Genomic DNA, 21,676 nt, shown 5'->3' with positions numbered 1-21,676 from the left:
GCAGACCCTGGAGGAATGAGAAGGAAACATTAAATTTTTTATCAGTATCTACTTAAAACTAGCAGACTCCTTTCTCAGAGAAAATTAATGGGCAAATAGGAATTGGTGAGGTCAGATACATTTACAAATCAGACCTTCTATTTATTAATTAGCCTATATCAGTGGTCGGCAAACTGCGGCTCGCGAGCCACATGCGGCTCTTTGCCCCCTTGAGTGTGGCTCTTCCACAAAATACCACGTGCGGGCGTGCACGCACAGTGTGACTGAAACTTAGTGGCCCATGCGCAGAAGTGGGTATTTTGTGGAAGAGCCACACTCAAGGGGCCAAAGAGCTGAATGTGGCTTGCAAGCCGCAGTTTGCCGACCACGGGATATTGATGAAACATTAGGCATATCCTTGAAAAACATTCTGAATTCCTGATAGAGGCGGTGTTAAATGGGGACAAATCATATGTAAGTTGTGGAAAACACTAAAAGAGACCAGCGAGCAGGTAAAACACCCTTAAAAATGATATCAGCCCTGACCGGTTTGGCTCAGTGGATAAAGCGTCAGCCTGCGGACTCAAGGGTCCCAGGTTCGATTCCGGTCAAGGGCATGTACCTTAGTTGCGGCCACATCCCCAGTAGGAAGTGTGCAGGAGGCAGCTGATCGATGTTTCTCTCTCATCGATGTTTCTAACTCTCTATCCCTCTCCCTTCCTCTCTGTAAAAAATCAATAAAATATATTTTAAAAATAAAATAAAAATGATAGCATCACTCAACTGAGAAAACACTGCTTATTTATTTCCAGTACAGCTTGCTGCACTACAGGGGCTCATTCCCATGAGGTGAAACCATTTAAAATGCACTGTCTCTGCTAGCTGTCTAACTGGAAATCCTTTTGTAACGTTAAGTCATTTTCTTGGGAAGAGGTGCTACCACAGGTTGACTGGGGAATGGCTTACCTGCGGAGCCTTTGCTACAACACACACTGCAGGTGTTGAGGCAGGGTCCAGCCCAGACCTACTGAGTCTATCTCCAGATTACACAGCCTAAGCAGGCCTATTTCTTCATTACCAAAGGTGATTCTTACAATAAGATTAAGAACCACTGGGTTAAAAAAAAAATTATCTTAAAAAATATTTTTCCATTAATTTCAATAATACTTGCTGAAATATTTAGCCACTCAAGTATGTGAACTTGGCCGCTTTCCTACTCAGTAGACTGTCTCAGTGCTTTGCAAGTTTCTGAGCAAGAAAATAATCAAATTATACTCTGAGATCCCCAGATGGAGTCCTGGCTGCTGTGGTGATTTATTTTCACTCATTTAGGGAATGAGTGCTATTATTTGCAATGTGACATGTGTTACAAATAGTTTAATCGTGAAGCAGTGAGGAAAAGAGGATTGGAATGAAAGATCCTAGAGGCAAAGAGACAAACTAAGTGGTAGAAAATAAAAGTTTGACCTTAGATATTGAATTTAGAATACTGTTAGAGCTGAAATGTGGACCTGCTTCATGAGGGGTTAGAAAGCTGGACCTGAAGTTCAAATGAGATGGGGCAATCCTTCAGCTGCTCTGAGTGAATAGGAGTCATGAGGACCAGAAGCCGTAAGAAACTCACCTCAGGACAAGTGTGAAAGGGTAAGGTAAGCAAGGACACGTCCTCCAGGGATGCTCATGGTTGGAGAAGCATGAGGCACGGGAAGTAGTAAAAGAGACTAGCAGAAAAGTAAGCACTATCAGAGAAGGGGTTTGCCTGCTTTACTCACTGCTGTGTCCCCAACTCCGGGAAAGTACCCAACTCATAAGAGGTGCTCAATAAATATCAGCTGAATAAACAAAGAGACAGGCCGCAGACCAATAGTATAAAGAAATGCCAAAGGAAGAGTTTCGAGGAAGGAGAAGTCACCATTGTCCAAGCCTGCAGAGGAGCAGAATGAGAATCGGGAGGGCCTTTGGATTTGGGGATCTGGAGTTTGTCACTGGAAATCTCTGTGAGAAGAGTTCGGGTGAAGTGGTAAGGGCAGAAAATAACAACAAAGATTTAAGAAGAAAACTGCGGTGATAAAACAGAGGTGGCAAATATACAGTATGTTCCCCAAAAATGTATACACACTTGAACTTTCTATTACATTTTGAAAGGAAATGTATTTTAATAAGCACAGCCTTCATAACCATTCAAAGTGTATATACCTTTGGGGGACATCCTATAGACGCTGCTTTTGAGACATTTAGTGATAAAGAGGAGGGAAATTGTATGGCATGAAAGGAAAACTAAGTTAAAGGAAGATTTCAGGATGCTTGCAAACTTAGAACCAAGGACAAGTAGAAAGGAAAAAGCTGAAAGCACAGAAGGAAATAAAAGGCAGAAATGTGATGGTGAAGAATCCAAGTACGAGCCCAGCCGGTGTGGCTCAGTGATTGAGTGTTGACCTATGAACCAAGAGGTCGTTTGGTTCCTGGTCAGGGCACATGCCTGGGTTTCGGGCTACATCCCCAAGTAGGGGGTGTGCGGGAAGCAACCGATCAATAATTCTCTCTCCCTCTCAATAAATCATTGTTGTTCTCTCTCTCTCTCTCCCTCTCCTTTCCTCTCTCTGAAATCAATAAAAACATATCGAAAAAAGAAGCCAGGGAGCATTATCTCAATCCATTGAGATTTTGCTTCCCAGCAATTGTTGATAGTTTGACTCAAATAAACTCACAAAAAGTCTAAAAAAATAAATAAATAAAAAGAAGCCAAGTATGAGAGAAAAAACAGGAGGAAATCAAAGGTACCATAAAATGATTAAGCCTTGATAAGTAGATGGGACAATTCTTACATATCTCAAATTGTAAAAATATAACTAGCATTCTGATATGAGACAATCTTTTATAATTTTATTTAGAATTACCTCAAACAGATTTCCTTGAGTAACCAAATTCAGTTCCTGAATCAAGAAAAGAATATTGCCCTAACCGGTTTGGCTCAGTGGATAGATGTTGGCCTGTTGACTGAAGGATCCCAGGTTCGATTCTGGTCAAAGGCACATGCCCTGGTTGCATGCAGGTGGCAACCAATCAATGATTCTCTCTCATCACTGATGTTTCTATCTCTCTCTCTCCCTCTCCCTTCCTCTCTGAAATCAATTAAAAACAGTTCTTTTTTTAAAAAGAAGCAAAAAATTATTATACCCTAAGTCCAACCAACCACAAAAACAAGATTCTTCCAAAGGCCAGAAAGACTTAACCTCAGGGTTAAGACATAGGCCAAATACTGCAAATTACCTAAATTAATCATGCTAATTTGTCTAGATCCCACAACATTTATACTGAAGACAATAAACAATAGATTTCCTTTGCCTATGACCCTTGACTCTATTATTGCTGGAGGTAGCCAGCTGCCAATATCCCAAATATCAAATCCAATACAGCGGAAAACTTGTGTTCTCACTCAGAACCTAAAAAAAAGCCTGAGGGTGCAACTCCTCTACTATCAAACCACAAAATCTAAAAAATGAAGGCCTTCATTCAAGGCCAACATAATTTATCCAAATCTAGCAAAACCACTGAAACACTACACTCATAACATTCAAATTCCCAAGCTATCTACTTGACCCACCATGTCCGCCAGCTTGGGAAACGCTAGGTGTGGTATGTCTGAATGAGAACTGGAAAATAAATAAGGAATCTCCCAGTCCTCTTTTTCTCCCTTTTGAAGCTTCAGAGTTAATCCACAAACAATACTAATAAGCTCTGCATTACCCATGAGTGCACACTTTAAAACTGAGGCTGCTGTTGGCACACATCACCCACAGCCTTGCTTTGACTTGCATATTAATTTATCAGCCTTTTCTTTTTACTATCCTATCTAATAAAAGAGAAACATGGTAATTAGCGTACGACCGCTACCCTTCCCATTGGCTAATCAGGGCGATATGCAAATTAACTGCCAGCCAAGATGGCGGCCGGCAGCCAGGCAGCTTAAAACTGAACATGAGGCTTGCTTGCTTCAGTAACGGAGGACTGCAACATTCCCTGCCTGCCTTACGGGCCTCTAAGCCTGCAGTTTGAAACATTGTAACAAATATAGAAGCTAAACAAAACCCCAGAAACCAGCTTTCAGCCCACTGGGATCTCAGAGCTGGAGTTAATACAGAGTTTCGATTGTAGAACCCAAACAAACCAGATACCTGTTTTCAGCAGCTGAGGCCTCAGAGCTGGAGCCAGAGCTAAAGCTGGCCCAGAATAAAAAAAGAAGAAAGAAAAAAAGGAACAGTTGGGAGCTTCAGTCCCAGCCTGAAAACAGCCCTCAGCCCCTCAACCAGACTGGCCAGGCACCCCAGTGGGGACCCCCACCCTGAAGGGTGTGTGACCAGCTGCAAACAGCCATCATCCCTTCATCCAGGCTGGCCAGGCACCCCAGTGGGGACCCCCACCCTGATCCAGGACACCCTTCAGGGCAAACCAGCCAGCCCCCACCCATGCACCAGGCTTCTATTCTATATAGTTAAAGGGTAATATGCCTCCCAGCACCAGGATCAGCAGAGCCGCGAGGCCTCCCGGCACCGGGATCAGTGTGACAGGGGGCAGCGCCCAAACCCCCTGATCGCCCTGAGGCTCTGTGTGTGACAGGGAGCGGGGCCACAACCTCCCTATCTGCCCTGCTCTGTTCGTGACAGGGTGCGGCGCCCCAATCCCCTGATCAGCCCTGCTCTGTGCCTGATAGGGGTGAGCTCCCCAACCCCCTGATCGCCCTGCGGCTCTGTGTGTGACAGGATGCGGCGCCCCAACCCCCTCCCCCGCCACGGCCCCTGCTCTGTGTGTGACGGGGTAGAGCCATAACCTCCCCATCGGCCCTGCCCTGAGTGTGAGAGTGGCGGCGCCCCAACCCCCTGATCGGCCCTGCTCTGTGGGTGATAGAGGGCGGCGCCCCAACCCCCTGATGGGCCCTGCTCTGTGCGTGATAGGGTACAGAGCCCCAACCCCCCTGATGGGCCCTGCTCTGTGAGTGACAGGGGGCAGTGCCCCAACCCCCTGATTGGCCCTGCTCTGTGTGTGACAGGGGGTGGCGCCGCAACCTCCCCATCGACCCTGCCTTGAGTGTGACGGGGCGGTGCCCCAACCCCCCAATTGGCCCTACCCTGAGCATGACTGAGGGTGGCATCGCAACCTCCCGATTGCCCTGCTCTGTGCATGACAGGGGGCGGCGCCCCAATTCCCCAATCGGCCCTGCTCTGAGCCCGACCAGGGGCTACACCTAGGGATTGGGTCTGCCCTCTGCCACCCGGGAGCAGGCCTAAGCCAGCAGGTCGTTATCTCCCGAGGGGTCCCAGACTGCAAGAGGGCACAGGCTGGGCTGAGGGACCCCTCCTCCCCCCCCCCCCCGGGAGTGCACAAATTTTTGTGCACCGGGCCTCTAGTCCTATATAATAAAAGGGTAATACACAAATTGACTCTAACGGCAGAACGACCGGTCGCTATGATGCACACTGACCACCAGGGGGCAGATGCTCAACGCAGGAGCTGCCCCCTGGTGGTCAGTGCACTTCCACAGGGGGAGCACCACTCAGCCAAAAGTCGGCTCATGGCTGGCAGTGGCAGGAGCCTCTCTCGCCTCTACAGCAGCACTAAAGATGCCCGACTGACGGCTTAGGCCCACTCCCCGGGCAGTCAGACATCCCCCAAGAGGTTCCAGACTGTAGAGGGCACAGGCTGGGCTGAGGGACCCCCCGACTGCACCAATTTTCGTGCACCAGGCCTGTAGTGTTTACAATAAAAGACATCATAAAAAAGACAATGATTTCTTTCCATTAAGAATCAATGCAAATAATCTTATAAAAACAACCCAGCAAGCTGTTAATCTCTTGACAGACATTCATTAGAGCCATGAAAAGCTAAAGCTTACAAATGGGTTTCTGAGCCCCATACCAAGGCATGTTTTTACTTCTCTGCATAGCTGCACTTTAGGTTTACTCACACATCAGTTCCACGTCAAAGGTCTGGTCTTTTTATTTATCAACTTTCTATTCTAGACAACTTGAATTTTCCCATCGTGTTGAATCTATTCTTGTACACTGTGCCTTTGTTCCTGCCATTCACTCTACGTAGACAGGATGTGACCTATCCCCACCATGTCTACCAAAATGTCACCCTCTACAAGGCTCATTCAAATTCCAGGTCCTCCAGAAAGTACTTCTACGTACTGCTCTCTGAATTTTATCTCATCAGCCTCATCTTTCCACTTGCCCCTACTAAGCAAACTCAGCCATACACTAATCACATGACATTTCACCACCATATCATGCACTTGCATAGATTTTGGCCTTCGCTTCAGCAAATTTTTCCTGCTCCCAACACCTGTCTTCCATTCTCTGTTCTGAATGGTTTCCTTTATGTTTTTTCCTTTTACTATTTTTGAGGCTATAAAATTTACTTCTATTCTTTGAACAGTTATTCTTAAAAATGCAATTTACATGCTTGACTTAAACTAATTTGCTTGAAGTTAACTAATATCTCTAGTCTCCTCCAAATAACACAAGGACTTCAAAATGAACTGATTCTACTATCTTATCTCCCACATTATTTTCCAGAATAATTTTAGGTCCATTTTGCTTTTAAATCCTCAAATTTATTCATCATTACCATTATTTACACTCAAGGCTTACATAAATTTAATAAAATGTTTATTAATCAATTTCTTTTTTTAACACATTGCTTCAGGCCCTCCACTTATTATTTTTGAATTCTATTTCTTTATTCCTGAAGTACATCTTTTACAGTTCTTTCAACCAGGGCTTTCAGTAACTCAGATTTTTTCCTTGTAATTTGCTCTCACTTATGAATAACAGATAACAGTCTAGCAGGGAATTGATGTCTACATTACTCTAAAGACACTACTCCACTGAATTCTTAAATACTTACTTCCTCCTCTTCTGAATCACCACCATCATCATCATCATCATCACCATCTTCCTCTTCCTCGTGAAGAGGTGGAGGTAAACGACCAATAGCTTGCTCCATACGATCAACAGGTTCTTCTGCCATGGTAGGGGGTAAAGGAGGGCCAATCAACTCATCATCAGAGGAATCAGAACTCTCTTCACTTCCACTACTGCTTGTATCACTGAAAATACAAACACAGAACTCTTTGCCTCTGCGGCAACAAAGCACCCTCTAGAGATGGTACTGATTTCTCAGGAAACCCCGACTGTGCTTTAACAGCTGAGTGCTAAAATTGTTTTCACCTTAAGAACATACTAAAAAACTTATTTTACCTACTTATCTTACCTACACATAAATTAAAGTCAGAAATAAAGGCTATAGCAGAACAATCGGGATATGAAAGAAAAACTGCAAGGCACTACATCCACAGGAAAAAAAACACTCTCTACTATATTTGAATCCAATCACTATTTGCACCAAAGGTGAATAAGGCCAGTCATGTAAGAAAGTTAATATTATTCCCAGAATGTTTCAATATATTTCCTGAAATACAAATTATTTCTCAGTTCTCATCCAAGTTTGCTGAGTTGTTAAAATGCTAAATGTAGCATTCGGGATTCTAAAAATATCTTATTCAGGGAAGTATCATATTGATTCTCTATTGTTTTTCTACCCAGCACACCAGAGAACTAACACACACTCTCAGTAGGGTCTTTATCAAACACCTGTAAGCATTCTGGAAGCCACCACCATCCACCATCCCTCCACCTCCTACCCCATTCCAAAGGGTTGAGAATTGCATTCATAACTGTATCAATTAAACTATCAAATATTTTATAGGACTCAAAAGTGTCACTGCCTTCTAATAAAGTATTTCCAGTAAGTAAGCTCCATGAAAACAAAAATTTCTCTCCTTTGTGTTCATTGCTATGTCTCTAGCACCCAAATGATGCCTGGCGTAAATCGGATTTTTCTTTTAATTTTTATCCAGGTTCAATACTGAAAGGGATACATTCTCACATGCATGCTCTCCTTATACAAAGGTAGGAGCTAGCAAACCTCTATAGAGAGTTTCCCTTTGTTCTTGCAACAGCTCTAGCCCTCTGTTGGAACTGACTGCATACCGCCTCTTTCTCTTCCACGAGGTCTCCTCAAATATCGCCTCCGCAAAGAGGTCCTCTAAACTTTCAAACACACCCTATCAGTCATTATTACCTCAATTACCTTACTTTGATTATCTTTATTACCTACATGGTAAGTTATCTCATTCAAGTGTTTATTTATTGTTTAAATCTGTTATCCATCCCTTCAAATATCCCCACAATCATATGAGCAGAGATCCATCTGACTTGCTAGCTGCTGTATCCCGAGTGCCTGAAGCAGTGCCTAAGCCACAAGATATTCAACACATAAGTAATGGTTGGGGGAATGAATAAATTTGTATTAAAGCATTCACACTCCCAAATTTTCTCCGTGATTAAATCAGTTTTCCAGCTGTACTGGTTCAGAAGTCAGACTTTCTCAATGCAAAATTATTCAAGCCATAGAAAACTCTAAACTGAAATGCTAATCCTTAGCATCCATGCTTTAACTGAGTTAACTAGTTCAGAAGAAAGCATTGAACTAAGAACTTCATGGAGCCATGCTGATTTCATGGCTGATTATGCAGGCCTAATACCCACATGAAACTGGATGGAATGCATCAGCTTCTTCTCTATGGAGCTTCTAACTCCATTTCTGTCTTTTTGCTTCTGATGTACACAAGCCAAAAAAATAAACAATCCTTAACATATTTTCAATATTCTGAAAAACAAAGTCCATGAAACTATGTCCAGAAATATCCCTGACAGAAAACAGAACACATTCCATGTTTAAAAATGCCTTTGACTCAATATGGTACCAAATATGAACCAGAGTCTGGCTGGTGTGGCTCAGTTGAGCATTGACCTATGAAACAGGAGATTACGGTTCAATTGCAGGTCAGGTCACATGCCTGGGTTGTGGGCTCCATCCCGAGTGTGGGGCATGCAGGAGGCAGCCAATCAATGATTCTCTCTCATCATTAATGTTTTTCTCTCTCTCCCTCCCCCTTCCTCTCTGAAATCAATGAAAGATATTTTTAAACATATACATATGAACCATAGCCTGAGAAACAATATGTATTAGATGAAAAGACAGTTAAGAATCAAATCCTAGCCGAAACCGGTTTGGCTCAGCGGATAGAGCGTCGGCCTGTGGACTGAAGGGTCCCAGGTTCGATTCCGGTCAAGAGCATGTACCTTGGTTGCGGGCACATCCCCAGTGGGGAGTGTGCAGGAGGCGGCTGGTCGATGTTTCTCTCTCATCGATGTTTCTAGCTCTCTATCTCTCTCCTTTCCTCTCTGTAAAAACTCAATGAAATGTATTTAAAAAAAAAAAAAAAAAAGAATCAAATCCTAATTTTTTTCTCAGCTGTTTTAAAAGACACCTTAGCTAAGCAATAAATAAGATGTATAGCTGTACAATTGCAACATAGGAAGCAAATTCATCATTGATGCTTCTATCTCTCTCTTCCTCTCCCTTCCTCTCTGAAATCAATGAGAAAAAAAAAGAGAGATTGTTAACAGCAGGGAGGGAGCAGTAAGTAGGTGGAGCAGAAGATGTTTAGGGCCGTGAAACCATTCTGATTGATACTATAATAGGAGAGATACATGTTATTATATATTTGTCCAAACCATAGACTGTACACCACCAAAGGCGAACCCTCATGGAAACTATGAATTCTGAGTGACAGTGATGTGGTAGTGTAGGTTCGTCAACTGTAACAAATGTACCACTTGGGTGGGGGATGTTCATAACAGGGAAGGCTATAAATGTATGGGGGCAGGAGGCATATGGAAAAATCTCCATACCTTCTGCTCAATTTTGTATGAATCTAAAACTGCACTTAAAAATAAAGTCTATTAAATAAAAAATTTTAAACATTCAAAATAAAGAGGCTGGCAAAATTGATTATCCATGTGAAGGAAAAAATAAGAACTGGATGACAACTTCAGATTATCCACAATTTTATGTTAATAAAATACTTAAATATGAAAAATAAAACTTTAAAACTTTAGAAGAAAATACCAGAAATAATGACTACAGAGTTAAGGACTCATTTCTTAAACAAATCATAAAAGCACAGCCCTGGCCTGTGTAGCTCAGTTGGTTGGAGCACTGTCCTTACACCAAAAGTTTGTGGGTTCAATTCCCAGTCTGGGCACAAACCAGAGGTAACCGATCACTGTTTCTCTCTTACATCTCTCTCTCTCTCAATCTCTTCCTCCTATCCTCCCTTCCTCTCTCTCTAAAAATCAGTGGAAAAAGTGTCCTCTGGTGAGGATTACAAAAAAAAGGCACAGATTTCAATATTGCATCTGGAAAACTTCAGAAAACCTCAACTGACTCAGTGTGACACAGGACCCTCTCATGATCCTAGGGATATACTATACTATTGCCTAAAGTAGGAGAAGTTATGCAAGCTTTTAATATCAGGAACCTTGCCTAACTTGTGTTATGAACACTTAGAAAATGATCGTTTAATAGAATCCTTTTGAGAAAGTCAAGCACCTGGAAGATGATTTAGAGCAATCTCTGACCACATTTGAGCCTGAAGATGTAGGTTCAATATCTTCATTTTGCCTTCTTAATTCTTTCTCTCTGTTCATTTCTTCCTCTTTTTCTCTTGCCTCTGAAAAGAGAAAAATCAATTTCCAACAGTTAAAATTTCAAAATTTGTCAGTTATTAAGAAGGTTGAAAATTAAGTCATGAAAATATAACAGTGTGATCACTAAAAGCAAAAAATTATCACCATAAATACCCAACACTGGGAAAATAAGTGAATTACTGTATATCAACATAATCCTATATAATAAAAATGCAAATAGACTGAATGGTGGAATGACTGGTCACTGTGGTGTGCGCTGACCATCAGGGGGCAGACGCTCAGTTCAGGAGCTGCCCCCTGGTGTCAGTGCACTCCCACAGGGGGAGCGCCACCCAGCCAGAAGCCAGGCTGACAGCTCGCAGCTGGCTAGTGCAGCGGTGGTGGTGGGAGCCTCTCCTGCCTCTGTGGGAGCAACATCCCCTGAGGGCTCCTGAACTGTGAAAGGCCGCAGGCTGGGCTGAGCGACACCCCCCAGCCCCCAGTGCACAAATGTCGTGCACCACACCTCTAGTATAAAATATAGCCAATACAAGTAATGATAAAAAATGTAAAAATCTTGGAAAATATTAACAAATATGCTCAATAAAATTAGCATGTGATTAAACTATGAACCTGGATTAGACCCTGTAGAAAGATATGGGAAGAGACAAGTAAAAAAGTGTTCAATGGTAAGATTTGATGTAATTTCACTTTTTTATTTTTTTGGTCAATTATAGTTTATATTCAATATTATTTTATTTTAGTTTCAGGTGTACAGCATAGTGGTTAAACAACCATGTACTTTACAAAGTATTCCCCAGATATTTCAAGTACCTAACCTGGCACCATACATATTTATTTACCATATTTCCTATGCTGTTCTTCACATCCCCACGTAATTTCACTTTTTATTTTTATTGCTTTAAACCATAAATTCAGCACTTTGTTCATTTCTGAATTTCCCACACTGGAGTTTTGGTCAGAGACTTCCTACCAAAATCATGAGAAAATGTCAATTATATTAGGTTTGTAGAGTTGTTTACTTTGGAAAGACAAAAGTTTATCCAAGGAAATTTAATCTCTTTCCTCTGATCATCAAACTCTACAATGGGGAATACACAGGAAGTAAATGAGTTATATGAAGAGTCCAGTTCTCACCTGCTACCATCTTCAATAGCCTGAGATAATCTTTAACATCTTTTCCGTAATAATGCAAAACAATACACCCAAACTTAAGAAGTATCAAAGGGCACTAATTAATTAGAACATTGTACTCTTCAGAGTCTTCCCTTGCTTGGATATGAAGGATGAGAAACAAGGAGATAACCAACAAATGTCCACAACTAACTAGTCTTTTATTTCAAACTTGAGGCCCAGTGCAAAAAATTTTTGCACTGTAGCAGGGAAGCGGGGGGGGGGGGGGGAGCGTCCCTCAGCACGCCTGCACCCTCTCACAATCCAGGACCCCTCACTCCTTACCGCCCACCATCTCGCTACTCCTTACCACTCGGCTCACTGCTCCTTTGCGCTGCCATGCAGGTGGGAAAGGCTCCTGCCACCACCACTGTACTCACCAGCCATGAGCCCGGCTTTCTGGCTGTGGGAGCACACTGACCACCAGGGAGCAGCTACAGCATTGAGAATCTGCCCCCTGGTGGTCAGTGTGTGTCATAGCGACCAATCATTCTGGTCGTTCCACCATAATGGTCGCTTAAGCTTTTATTATATAGACTAGAGGCCCATTGCACAAAGAGATTCATGCAATAGGCCTACCCTTCCCCTGGCTGCTGGCACCAGTTTTTCTCTGGCACCCGGGACCCAGGCCTTCGCTCCAGACAGAGCCTTCAGCCTTTGCTCCGCCCCTTCACCCCTATGTATGCAAATTAGCCGCCATCTTTGTTGGGCTAATTTGCATACTCTCCTGATTGGCTGGTGAGTGAAGTGGAGGGACGGTCAATTTACATGTTTGTCTATTATTAGGTAAGAAGATGTGGAACATAAAACTCTCCAGGAAGAAGTAAAGCAAATGCTATAACTCTAGCTCAAGTTTTTGTTTTTGGGTTTTTGAGTGTGTTGTGTGTGTGTGTGTCTGTGTGTTCTCCGGTAGACTGATAGGAGTCAACAATTCTACACTCTGATAGCTGGAGGAAAGTTGAAAAAAATTTAAAAATAGGATAATGTCCAAAATTAAGAGTGGGCCTGCTTGGCTCCTGTCACCCAGCTTCTCCAGTAATCTCTCCATACCCTCCAGGGCGAGGTTGGAGGACACTGGGATACCACATTTGGACACCTGGACTCTAGGCTCAGGTCTTCGGGACAGTTGTGACCCTAATCAGGAAACAACAGCAAGGTACATTTTCCCCTTCTGACTTGCTCAGAAAACCAGAGTTTTCTCTAGGTAGGAGGCAGCACTGTGCTTCAGGTGCTGGGCCCCTCTCTGCCCACCCAGGGTGAATCTCAATTCCAAGTCAACCATACTGCTCTTTCAATGGCGGTGTTTGGAGCTGGTATGCCACACTATTACTGGCCAGTAAGATGTGAAGGTAAGCCAGCTGATGGTACATTTGAGAAAGGTTTTCTTCCTCCTAAAAAGTGATACACAAAACAGTTTCCTTTCATCCCACAGAAGTGGTCATCTGCATGCAACAAAATTCTGCTGACAATTTTGGACCATGAGGACAGTCAGCTTAGGACGAGCCAATACCCTAAAAGTGGCAAAGCAGAAAAGGGAAAAAACTTTGTCCTTCATGTCAGAACCCAGAGGATGGAAGAGCCCCACTCCAGAGTTCCTGTCATGTGTGATACTAAATGTTTCCTATTTGAGCCATTTTTAATTAGGTCTTCTATGACTTCTTTGCAAGTAACCAAAAGCATCTTAGTGTCAGCCTCAACTCAACAATTCACAGCTAGTACATGGAGCTTACTGTGTACCAGATAGTTTTAAGCACTTCCTGTAATCTTCAATCTTCGTAACAACCTCTGAAGTTGGCACTATTATATTTTTTTAGCTTTATTGGGGTATAATTGACAAAATTGTAAGACATTTAAAGTATACAACGTGATGATGTAACACACATATAATCTGTGAAAGGATTATCCAAACGGAGTCAATGAGCATATCCATTACCCACCTTTACCTTTTTTTTTGCCAAACCAAGTTTTTTTTATTTTATCCTTTATATCTCTATTGTTGAAAGTATTACATATGCCTTCCTTTTCCCCCCACTGACCCCCTCCAGCCCACCCTCGCCTCCCACCTCAGGCTTTCACCACCCTATTGTCTGTGACCATGAGTTATGCATATATGCATACAAGTTCTTTGGTTGATCACCCTCCCCCCCTTTCCCTCCCCCACCTTCCCTCCAAGATTCCGCACTCTGTTCCAAGCTTCCATGTCTCTGGATCCACTCCGTTCATCACTTTATTTTGTTCATTAGATTTCACATATGAGCGAGATCATGGGATACTTGTCTTTCTCTGACTGGCTTATTTCACTTAGCATAATACCCTCCAGGTCTCTCCATGCTGTCTCAAAGGGTAAGAGATCCTTCTTGTTTACTGCTGCATAGTATTCCATGGTATAACTCTAAGGCACAGAGAAGTAACAGAGCTACAAGGTCTCAAAGCAGTGAACTGAGGCTCCACAACTGATATGACCACACTTTTTTCTAAAGACTAAAATTGTAGCCCACTGTACCATTCTTTGGGACATTGTTTCTGTAAATCACGGGTGGGGAACATCCAGCCATGGGCCATAAAAAGTCCTCAAAATCATTTGGTCTGGCCCTGTCCAGGCATTAGGGGCAAGTTAATTAAATGTTTGACCAAAATGTAGCAGGCTAATTTTTAAGCTGATAATTTTGTATGGCCCATGAATGATGTTATAAATATCCAACTGGCACTTGACAGAAAAAAGGTTCCCCACCCCTGCTATAAATGATGCTCTATTAACTAATATGTGACTGCAGATAAACAGCCTATTCGTTTAAGAATTCTAGGAACTAACTTCAAAAGAAGCAGACTCCAACCTTCAGACCTCCAGATGTTACAGCTCTGAGAGATTTGCTGGCCTTCAGCTAGTTATCTGAACAGAATGTATTGACCTGCATGTAGCCCCCTCAACAGAAAATTCTCAATCCCCTTCTTTTGATTCCTTGTTGTTTTTCTTCTCCCTCCTCCCTCCTTAGAAAAAACCCTGCCTGTGTCAACAAGAGTGCACCATCTTCTCAAGCTGAGCACTTGAATAAACCCTTTTCCATCCACCAGCCTGTCTCTTGACTTGGATTTTGTGCAGTGGGCAGCCAAATGTGGCTTCAATATCAAAATTATCTAACGAGCACCACTTATCTAACAGTGAGCCTACCTCTCTCCAAAGGGCTATGAAGGACAGCCTTTACTGCCTGCTTGTTAGCACATTATCTGGAAATAACACTGGCCATAAATTATTACAGTAGTTAAATCGGTGTGATAGGTACATGGGATTCTATTACTATACTTTTTTATGTGTTTGAAATTTCACACAATAGTATATAGAAAGCTATCTTTTCATAATAAAAACAAACTGTTATTCTTCCAGAGACCAAAAATATTTCATGTGAAGCTCACTTCCCAAATATTAAATACTAGAGGCCCGTGCACTGGTAGGGTCCCTAGTGGCTGCCTGCCCGGCTGCAGGCCAGAGCCTCCCTCCCTTCCCCTGGCCGGCCCCGCCCGCTGGTCAAACTCCCGGACGACCTGACCTCCCAGTCCAGGGGACAATTTGCATACTACACTTTTATCATATAGGATTACTGCTATATTTTAAAACCAACAATGACAAGAACAGCATTCAACTAATTTTTTCCAGGAGTCCTGTCTGATTTCTAGCCCCTTCCACCCTATCTAGTGTAAGAACGATCTGAAGCAGTTCCAAAGAAAGCAGTGTGGAGTCAGTCTCCTTCAAAGACCCTGAGGTGGTCGTACTTAGAGTTGGCAACCACCTGCTATCAAAACAGAGAGTCTGGAAATTAAGGCCTTCATTAAATGTCTGATACAGCTCATTAATGCAGGGATTCAACAGCAGCAGCCACAGTCACTGTATGTCTCAATTTTCTATACTGTCTGGGTCAACAGTCAGTGGTGTACACAGCTCTGAGAGCCACCTCTCGCCCAGCCTTCCAAATACTGGTTCCGCTGTAAGCAGGAAAGAAAAAATGAAATGAGGATTAAATAGAGGTGGAAGGAGAGGTAATAAAGAAACTGCTATTCTGAATCTCATATATTAATTTAACATCCTTGTGTTCATAGCACACACTTCTAAAAGACTTTAGCACTCAGACCTTCTTACCCTATTTAGATACAACTTTTACCATGTGTTTTTTTATATCTCTGCTTCCATATTGAACAGAGTGCAGAATCTTGGACGGAAGACGGGGGAGGGTGGGTGAGTGGGAGGTAATCAACCAAAACCCTTGTATGCATATATGTATAACCCATGGACACAGACATTAGGGTGGTGAAGGCTGGGGAAGGGGGTGCGGGCTGGAGGGGGTCTATGGGGTGGAAAAGGGGACATATATAATACTTTCAAAAATAAAGATTAAATAGATAAATAAATCTCTGCTTCCAAAGGAACCAATACATATGGTCTTTTAACAATTTTGAACTTTTTTTTCAGTCTTATAATAACTGTCAATATCCTTGTGTAAGGTGTACACAGTATTTAAAACAAATAAAACAGCAGATGATTGAACTTCTTACCCAGTGTTTTCCGACTTCTTTCCACAGCTGTTCTTCGAGTCTGTTCAAACATTGCTTCCAAATCAAATGTACGAGCTTTTTTCCCTAAAATAGGAATAAGTAGCAGACTGTGATTTTGCACTAAGCTGGCCAAACTTTAGGTACTCAAAAATTACTGATTGATCAATAACCACTTGGTCTGTCTAAGTTACAGCATGGCTATGAGACAACCATAAAATATCAAGTAAGAGTTACTTCCCAGGGAATTTTTAATGACAATCTCATCGCTAAGTGCCATTAACCAGCCCACTCTCCCATCCTCCTCTTAATTCATCTAGCCCAGTGGTTCTCAACCTTGGCTGCACATTAGAATCACCTGGGAATCTTTTTAAAATCCTGATTTCTGGGCCTCATCCTCCGGAAATTCTGTTTCTTTGTTGCTAATGTTGTGGCCCCACCCCCTAACAAAGACGGTGATGTAAACTGAAACCACCTTTCTGCAGAGCACTGGGGTAATATGTATCAGTAAGGATCCACTCCCAAGGTTTTGGCTGCATTTTCATATTTACATTTCTATTAAAGTAGTCCCTCTAAAAAGCTACCTGATGGAAATACACACAATATTCCCTTTACAAAAGGAGACAGTTATTTGGAACAATGTTCATTTTAGCATTCTCAACAAAAGTTAGAATTAGAAACTATGTAGGGGAAAGTTTAAAATGTTACAAATTATGACATTTCTATTAAATAGACTACTATTCACCCATTAAAAATCATGTTTTAGTTCATGTTGACTAATGTCACCCCAATAAATTTTTTTTTATTTTATTTTTATTGACTTCAGAGAAGAAAGGAAAGACATCAATGATGAGAGAGAAACATCGATCAGCTGCCTCCTGCGCGGCCCCCACTGGGGATAGAGCCCACAACCCGGCATGCGCCCTTGACTGGAATCGAACCTGGGACCCTTCAGTCCACAGGCCGACGCTCTATCCACTGAGCAACACCAGCTAGGGCGCCCCAATAAAATTTAGTTAAATAAATACTTTTTTTTAAAATCATGTTTTGGAGGAACATTTTACAATATGGAGAAATCCTCACACTATCAAGAATTAAACAAATTATATACATTACCAAAATATAGGAAAGAATGGACAGAAAGTCTGGGCACATTAGCCTGACATTTGTTCTCTCCAAGACCCAACAGAAATGGGGTGAGAAAACAACGTATGCTTTTTTAAAAATATATTTTATTGATTTTTTTTACAGCGAGGAAGGGAGAGGGATAGAGAGTTAGAAACATCCATGAGAGAGAAACACTGATCAGCTGCCTCCTGCACACTCCCCACTGGGGATGTGCCCACAACCAAGGTACATGCCCCTGACTGGAATCGAACCTGGGACCCTTCAGTCTGCAGGCCGACGCGCTATCCACTGAGCCAAACCGGTCAGGGCAGATACGCTTATTTTTATTCACAGGGCTATCCTCAACAGCAGCCTACACCCCCTGCCTGGCCTTCTCCTCCGACAGCACGCCCAGCCCAGGCTCCGCAGAGAGATGAGGGCTGACCTGGGGATGAGGGCTGGGCTCGGAAGGAACGCGGGCCCTGGTCGGGCTGCTCAGCGGGTGGGGCGCTGCCCCCCATATGCCAAGGCCTCGGGTTCATGCCCGGCCAGGGCACATACAGGGTTCAACCAATGAAAGCACACGTGAGTGGGACAATAAGTCGACGTGTCTCTCTCTCTCTCTCTCTCTCTCTCTTTTCCTCTCTCTAAAATAGCATGCTTATAAACATAACCAATGGACACAAGACACTGGGGGGTAGGGGAGACCAGGGGAAGGTCAAGGGGAGGGGAAAAAAAAGGTGACATATGTAATACTCTTTGTAATACTTTAAGGCAGCGGTTCTCAACCTGTGGGTCTCGACCCCTTTGGCGGTCGAACCACCCTTTCACAGGGGTCCCCTAAGACCATCCTGCATATCAGATATTTACATTACGATTCATAACAGTAGCAACATTACAGTTATGAAGTAGCAACGAAAATAATGTTATGGTTGGGTCACAACATGAGGAACTGTATTTAAAGGGCCAGAAGGTTGAGAACCACTGCTTTAAGCAATAAAACAAAATTTTAAAAAAAAGGTTTGCAATGATAAAAAAAAAAAAAAAAAAAAAAAAAAGTTAAAACCGTCCAGCCGGTGTGCGGCCAGGGCACATGCGCGGACGCGGGCTCCATCCCCAGCAGGGGGCGAGCAAGAGGCAGCCGATGGATGATGCTCATCCTTGATGTTTCCCTCTCCCTCTCCCTTCGTCTCTAGAATCAGTAAGATCGTATTTAAAAAAAAAAAAAAAAGTGAAAACCATCATCACCACTTAGCCCACCCGTTGCCGAAAGAGCCGTCACCTTACAGACCGCAGCCGGCGGTGAGCTGTCAGCCTGAGGACGCGCCTAAAAGCTCCCTCCACCAACCCGGCCCTCCGCGGGCTCACCGCGCCCTCTCGCTCACTCGGCTTCCCTGGGTGCCACCTGGGCGGCCCGACAGGCCCGCGGGAGTTAGAAAAGGTGGGGGCGGGCGAGTGTGGAGACCCTGCAGATACACACTAGGACCTGGCGCTCGGCCTCCCCCGCCTGCGGACCCGAGAACCCTGCAGGGGACGGGCGCTCACTCACCGAATCCCGTGAAGCCCATGGTGACCGCCAGCTGCGGGTCCGGTCCCGACGTCTCAGCGCCTGTCACGGGGGCGAGAGGAGGAGAGAGAGGGGGCCTCGTGAGTGCGGCGCCCCCGGAGCCCAGCCCGGCCCGCCCCGCCCGGCTCGCCTCACGGGACCCACCTTCGCTGGGCCCCGGGCGCTCCATCGCCGCCGCCCGCCGCAGAGCCAGCGCCAGCAGCAGCCCACACAGCCGCGCGAGCGGCGCTGAGGACCCGGCCGGAAGTAACTGCTCGCAGCGCCCGCGGCGCCACGGCCAAGAGCGGCGCCTTCCGCGGCGGGACGGCGGCCTGCGCGCAGCGCCGCCCTGGCGGACGGGAGGAGCATGTGCGCGCCGCGCCGCCGTCCTTCTCCAGGTGGATGGCACCTTCCCCTGGGCGTCTCCAACACCCTTCGCATGCGAGATGCGGTCACAGCCAAGGTGACCAACCCGCTCGGAATCCTAAAGAAAACCCTGCTAAACGCCCTTTCTTTGCATTTTGTCCTCTATGAGGAAACTCGCATAGTTTTCCACCTTTTGAGTATATTTTAAGGAAGAAATGCATATATACCGCATGATGGAAAAGTACTCACCAGCTAAAAAGACCCGGGTAGTTGAAAGAATTGTCAGAAAGTTCCCTAAAGCTTATTCTCTTAGCCCACGCCGCCCTCTGACTGTTAGCCATGCTTAGTTACGGAGTTTCCTTCTCCACAGCAAGGCCTCCCAACGCCCTGCATTCACTTCATTGTATTTTCACTTTTCGTTGGTTTTAATTACTTTATAACATGATTCCTTGTCTGTGCTCTGAACGAATGGCATACTACGTACGTATCTCTGTATTTCTGAATTCTAGCAAAATCATGTCTAATCCTACTCGATGCTGCTGAATGCAAATATTTTCATGAAATTACTCCTTCCTCCCAGCACTACCTTAATCTATCTCAAATTATGTTTTACCTACAAACCCTAACTGTTAATGATCAAGTGTACTATCCTTTCCTTTGTTCTTAAAATAAAATACAAAATTAGCATGCCCTCCAAAGTGTTTCCAGCTTCAGCTTTTCTATTCTCTACCAGGCGAGTCTTCTTCAGCTGTAGAAGCAGCCCCAGAACACGACATCCTGAATGAAAGTTCGCCAATCCCCATCCCCTTCATTTAACCCCTCATCCTGCAGGACTCAAATCGCAATCTCCTGTAAGCACTTTATAGACCTTTATACACCCCAAGTTAGGCCCTCTATCTGTCACGTAATCTAATCCTGGGTCTCAGTACTTGTGAAATGAATAAAAGAATGAATGAATAAAAGAAAGTAGGTGTGAAAACAAAAGCTACTCCTCTTATCTGCGGATGTCATGTAATTTGGCACAACAAAGTTTGGTTTCACCCCAACAGATTACTGAACCACAAGTGTCAAAAGTCTATGTGACCTCACATTAATAAGGCTAGTTCATTGCACCTGTAACAAAATAAGTTATTATTAATGCCACTGTCTCTTTTCTGACTTCAGATAAACAGGCCTTAGGCAATAGAACAGAACTTTATGAATACAACTTTTGTGTATTCCACACCCCAAGTTTATAAATAGCTATTTCAGCTCCTGAGTAGTCAAGGACTTGAAAGGGCTTAAGATGATACTTTCTTTTCATTAAGACTTTCATTTTTAGAGCAGTTTAACACTCACAGCAAATTGAGCAAAAGGTGCAGAATTTCCATTATCAACATCTCCCACCAGAGTGATACCTTTGTTATAGCTGATGAACCTACATTGGCATGTCCTAATCACCTTAAGTACATAGGGTTCCCTCATTGTGTACAAATGTATAATGACAGGTGTTCCATCATTATGGCATGATACAGAATATTTTCACTGCCCCCAAAATTGTCTGAGCTCTACCTATTCATCTCCCTTCCCCACATCACCAAACCCCTGATATTTGTACTATCTCCATAGTTTTGTCTTTTTAGATATCATACAGTTGGAATCATACATGTAGTCTTTACAGATTGGCTGATCTCAATAATATACATTTAAAGTCCCTCCATGTCTTTTCATGACTTCATCGCTCATTTCTTTTTAGCACTGCATAATATTCCATTGTCTGGATGTACCACAGTTTACTTATCCTTCACCTACTGAAGGACATCTTGGTTGCCTCCATATTTTGGCAATTATGAATAAAGCTGCTATAATCATCCGTGTGCAAGCTTTAGTGTGGACATCCATCTAGATCCTGTGGGCGATCTAAAGGACCAAGGTTGCTGTATCATATGGTGAGAATAATGCTTAGTTTTGTGAAAAAACTGGAAAACAGTCTTCCAAAGTGGCTGCATCATTTTGCATTCCCATCAGTAATGAATGAGAGTTCCTGTTCCTCCACAGCCTCACCAGCATTTGTTGTTGTTAATGTTCTAAATTTTGGCCCTTGTAATAGGTATGCAGCAGCATCTCATTGCTGTTATAATTTGCATTTCCCTGATGACATACCATGTGGAACATTTTTCACATGCTAATATGAAAGACTTAATATTACCATATGTATACTTTGTCAAGGTGTCAAGGTCTTTGGCCCGTTTTTAAATCAGATTGTTTCTTATTATTGAGTTTTACGAGTTCTTTGTATATTTTGGCTTGCTGTCCTCTGTCAGATGTTTTTCCAAATATTTTCTGTCTGTGACTTGTCTTCTCATTC

At 43.5% G+C, this 21,676-nt stretch overlaps 1 protein-coding gene across 3 annotated transcripts in view; it reads right to left on the bottom strand.

The window, feature by feature from the left end:
- WDR70 (WD repeat domain 70) overlaps nucleotides 1-19,256 on the bottom strand; it is a 203,020-nt gene extending 183,764 nt beyond the window's left edge. The window contains exons 1-5 of one of the 3 annotated variants that reach the window (XM_036308389.1): nucleotides 19,129-19,256; nucleotides 18,967-19,026; nucleotides 16,314-16,397; nucleotides 10,498-10,618; nucleotides 6,886-7,087 (exon numbers count right to left, since the gene is read on the bottom strand). In XM_036308389.1, the coding sequence (XP_036164282.1) occupies nucleotides 6,886-7,087; nucleotides 10,498-10,618; nucleotides 16,314-16,397; nucleotides 18,967-19,026; nucleotides 19,129-19,153 (492 nt within the window). In that variant the 5' untranslated portion in view covers nucleotides 19,154-19,256. Of the gene's footprint in view, nucleotides 1-6,885; nucleotides 7,088-10,497; nucleotides 10,619-16,313; nucleotides 16,398-18,966; nucleotides 19,027-19,128 lie in introns of those variants that run through there. The other 2 variants (XR_004967437.1, XR_004967436.1) reach the window with 2 other exon arrangements.
- Nucleotides 19,257-21,676: the final 2,420 nt, after the last annotated feature.

Source organism: Myotis myotis, unplaced genomic scaffold, assembly GCF_014108235.1.
Source record: "Myotis myotis isolate mMyoMyo1 unplaced genomic scaffold, mMyoMyo1.p scaffold_m19_p_5, whole genome shotgun sequence".
NCBI lineage: Eukaryota > Metazoa > Chordata > Mammalia > Chiroptera > Vespertilionidae > Myotis > Myotis myotis.
The sequence above is the reverse complement of the archived record's forward strand: the minus strand, read 5'-3'. Positions and strand labels throughout refer to the sequence as shown.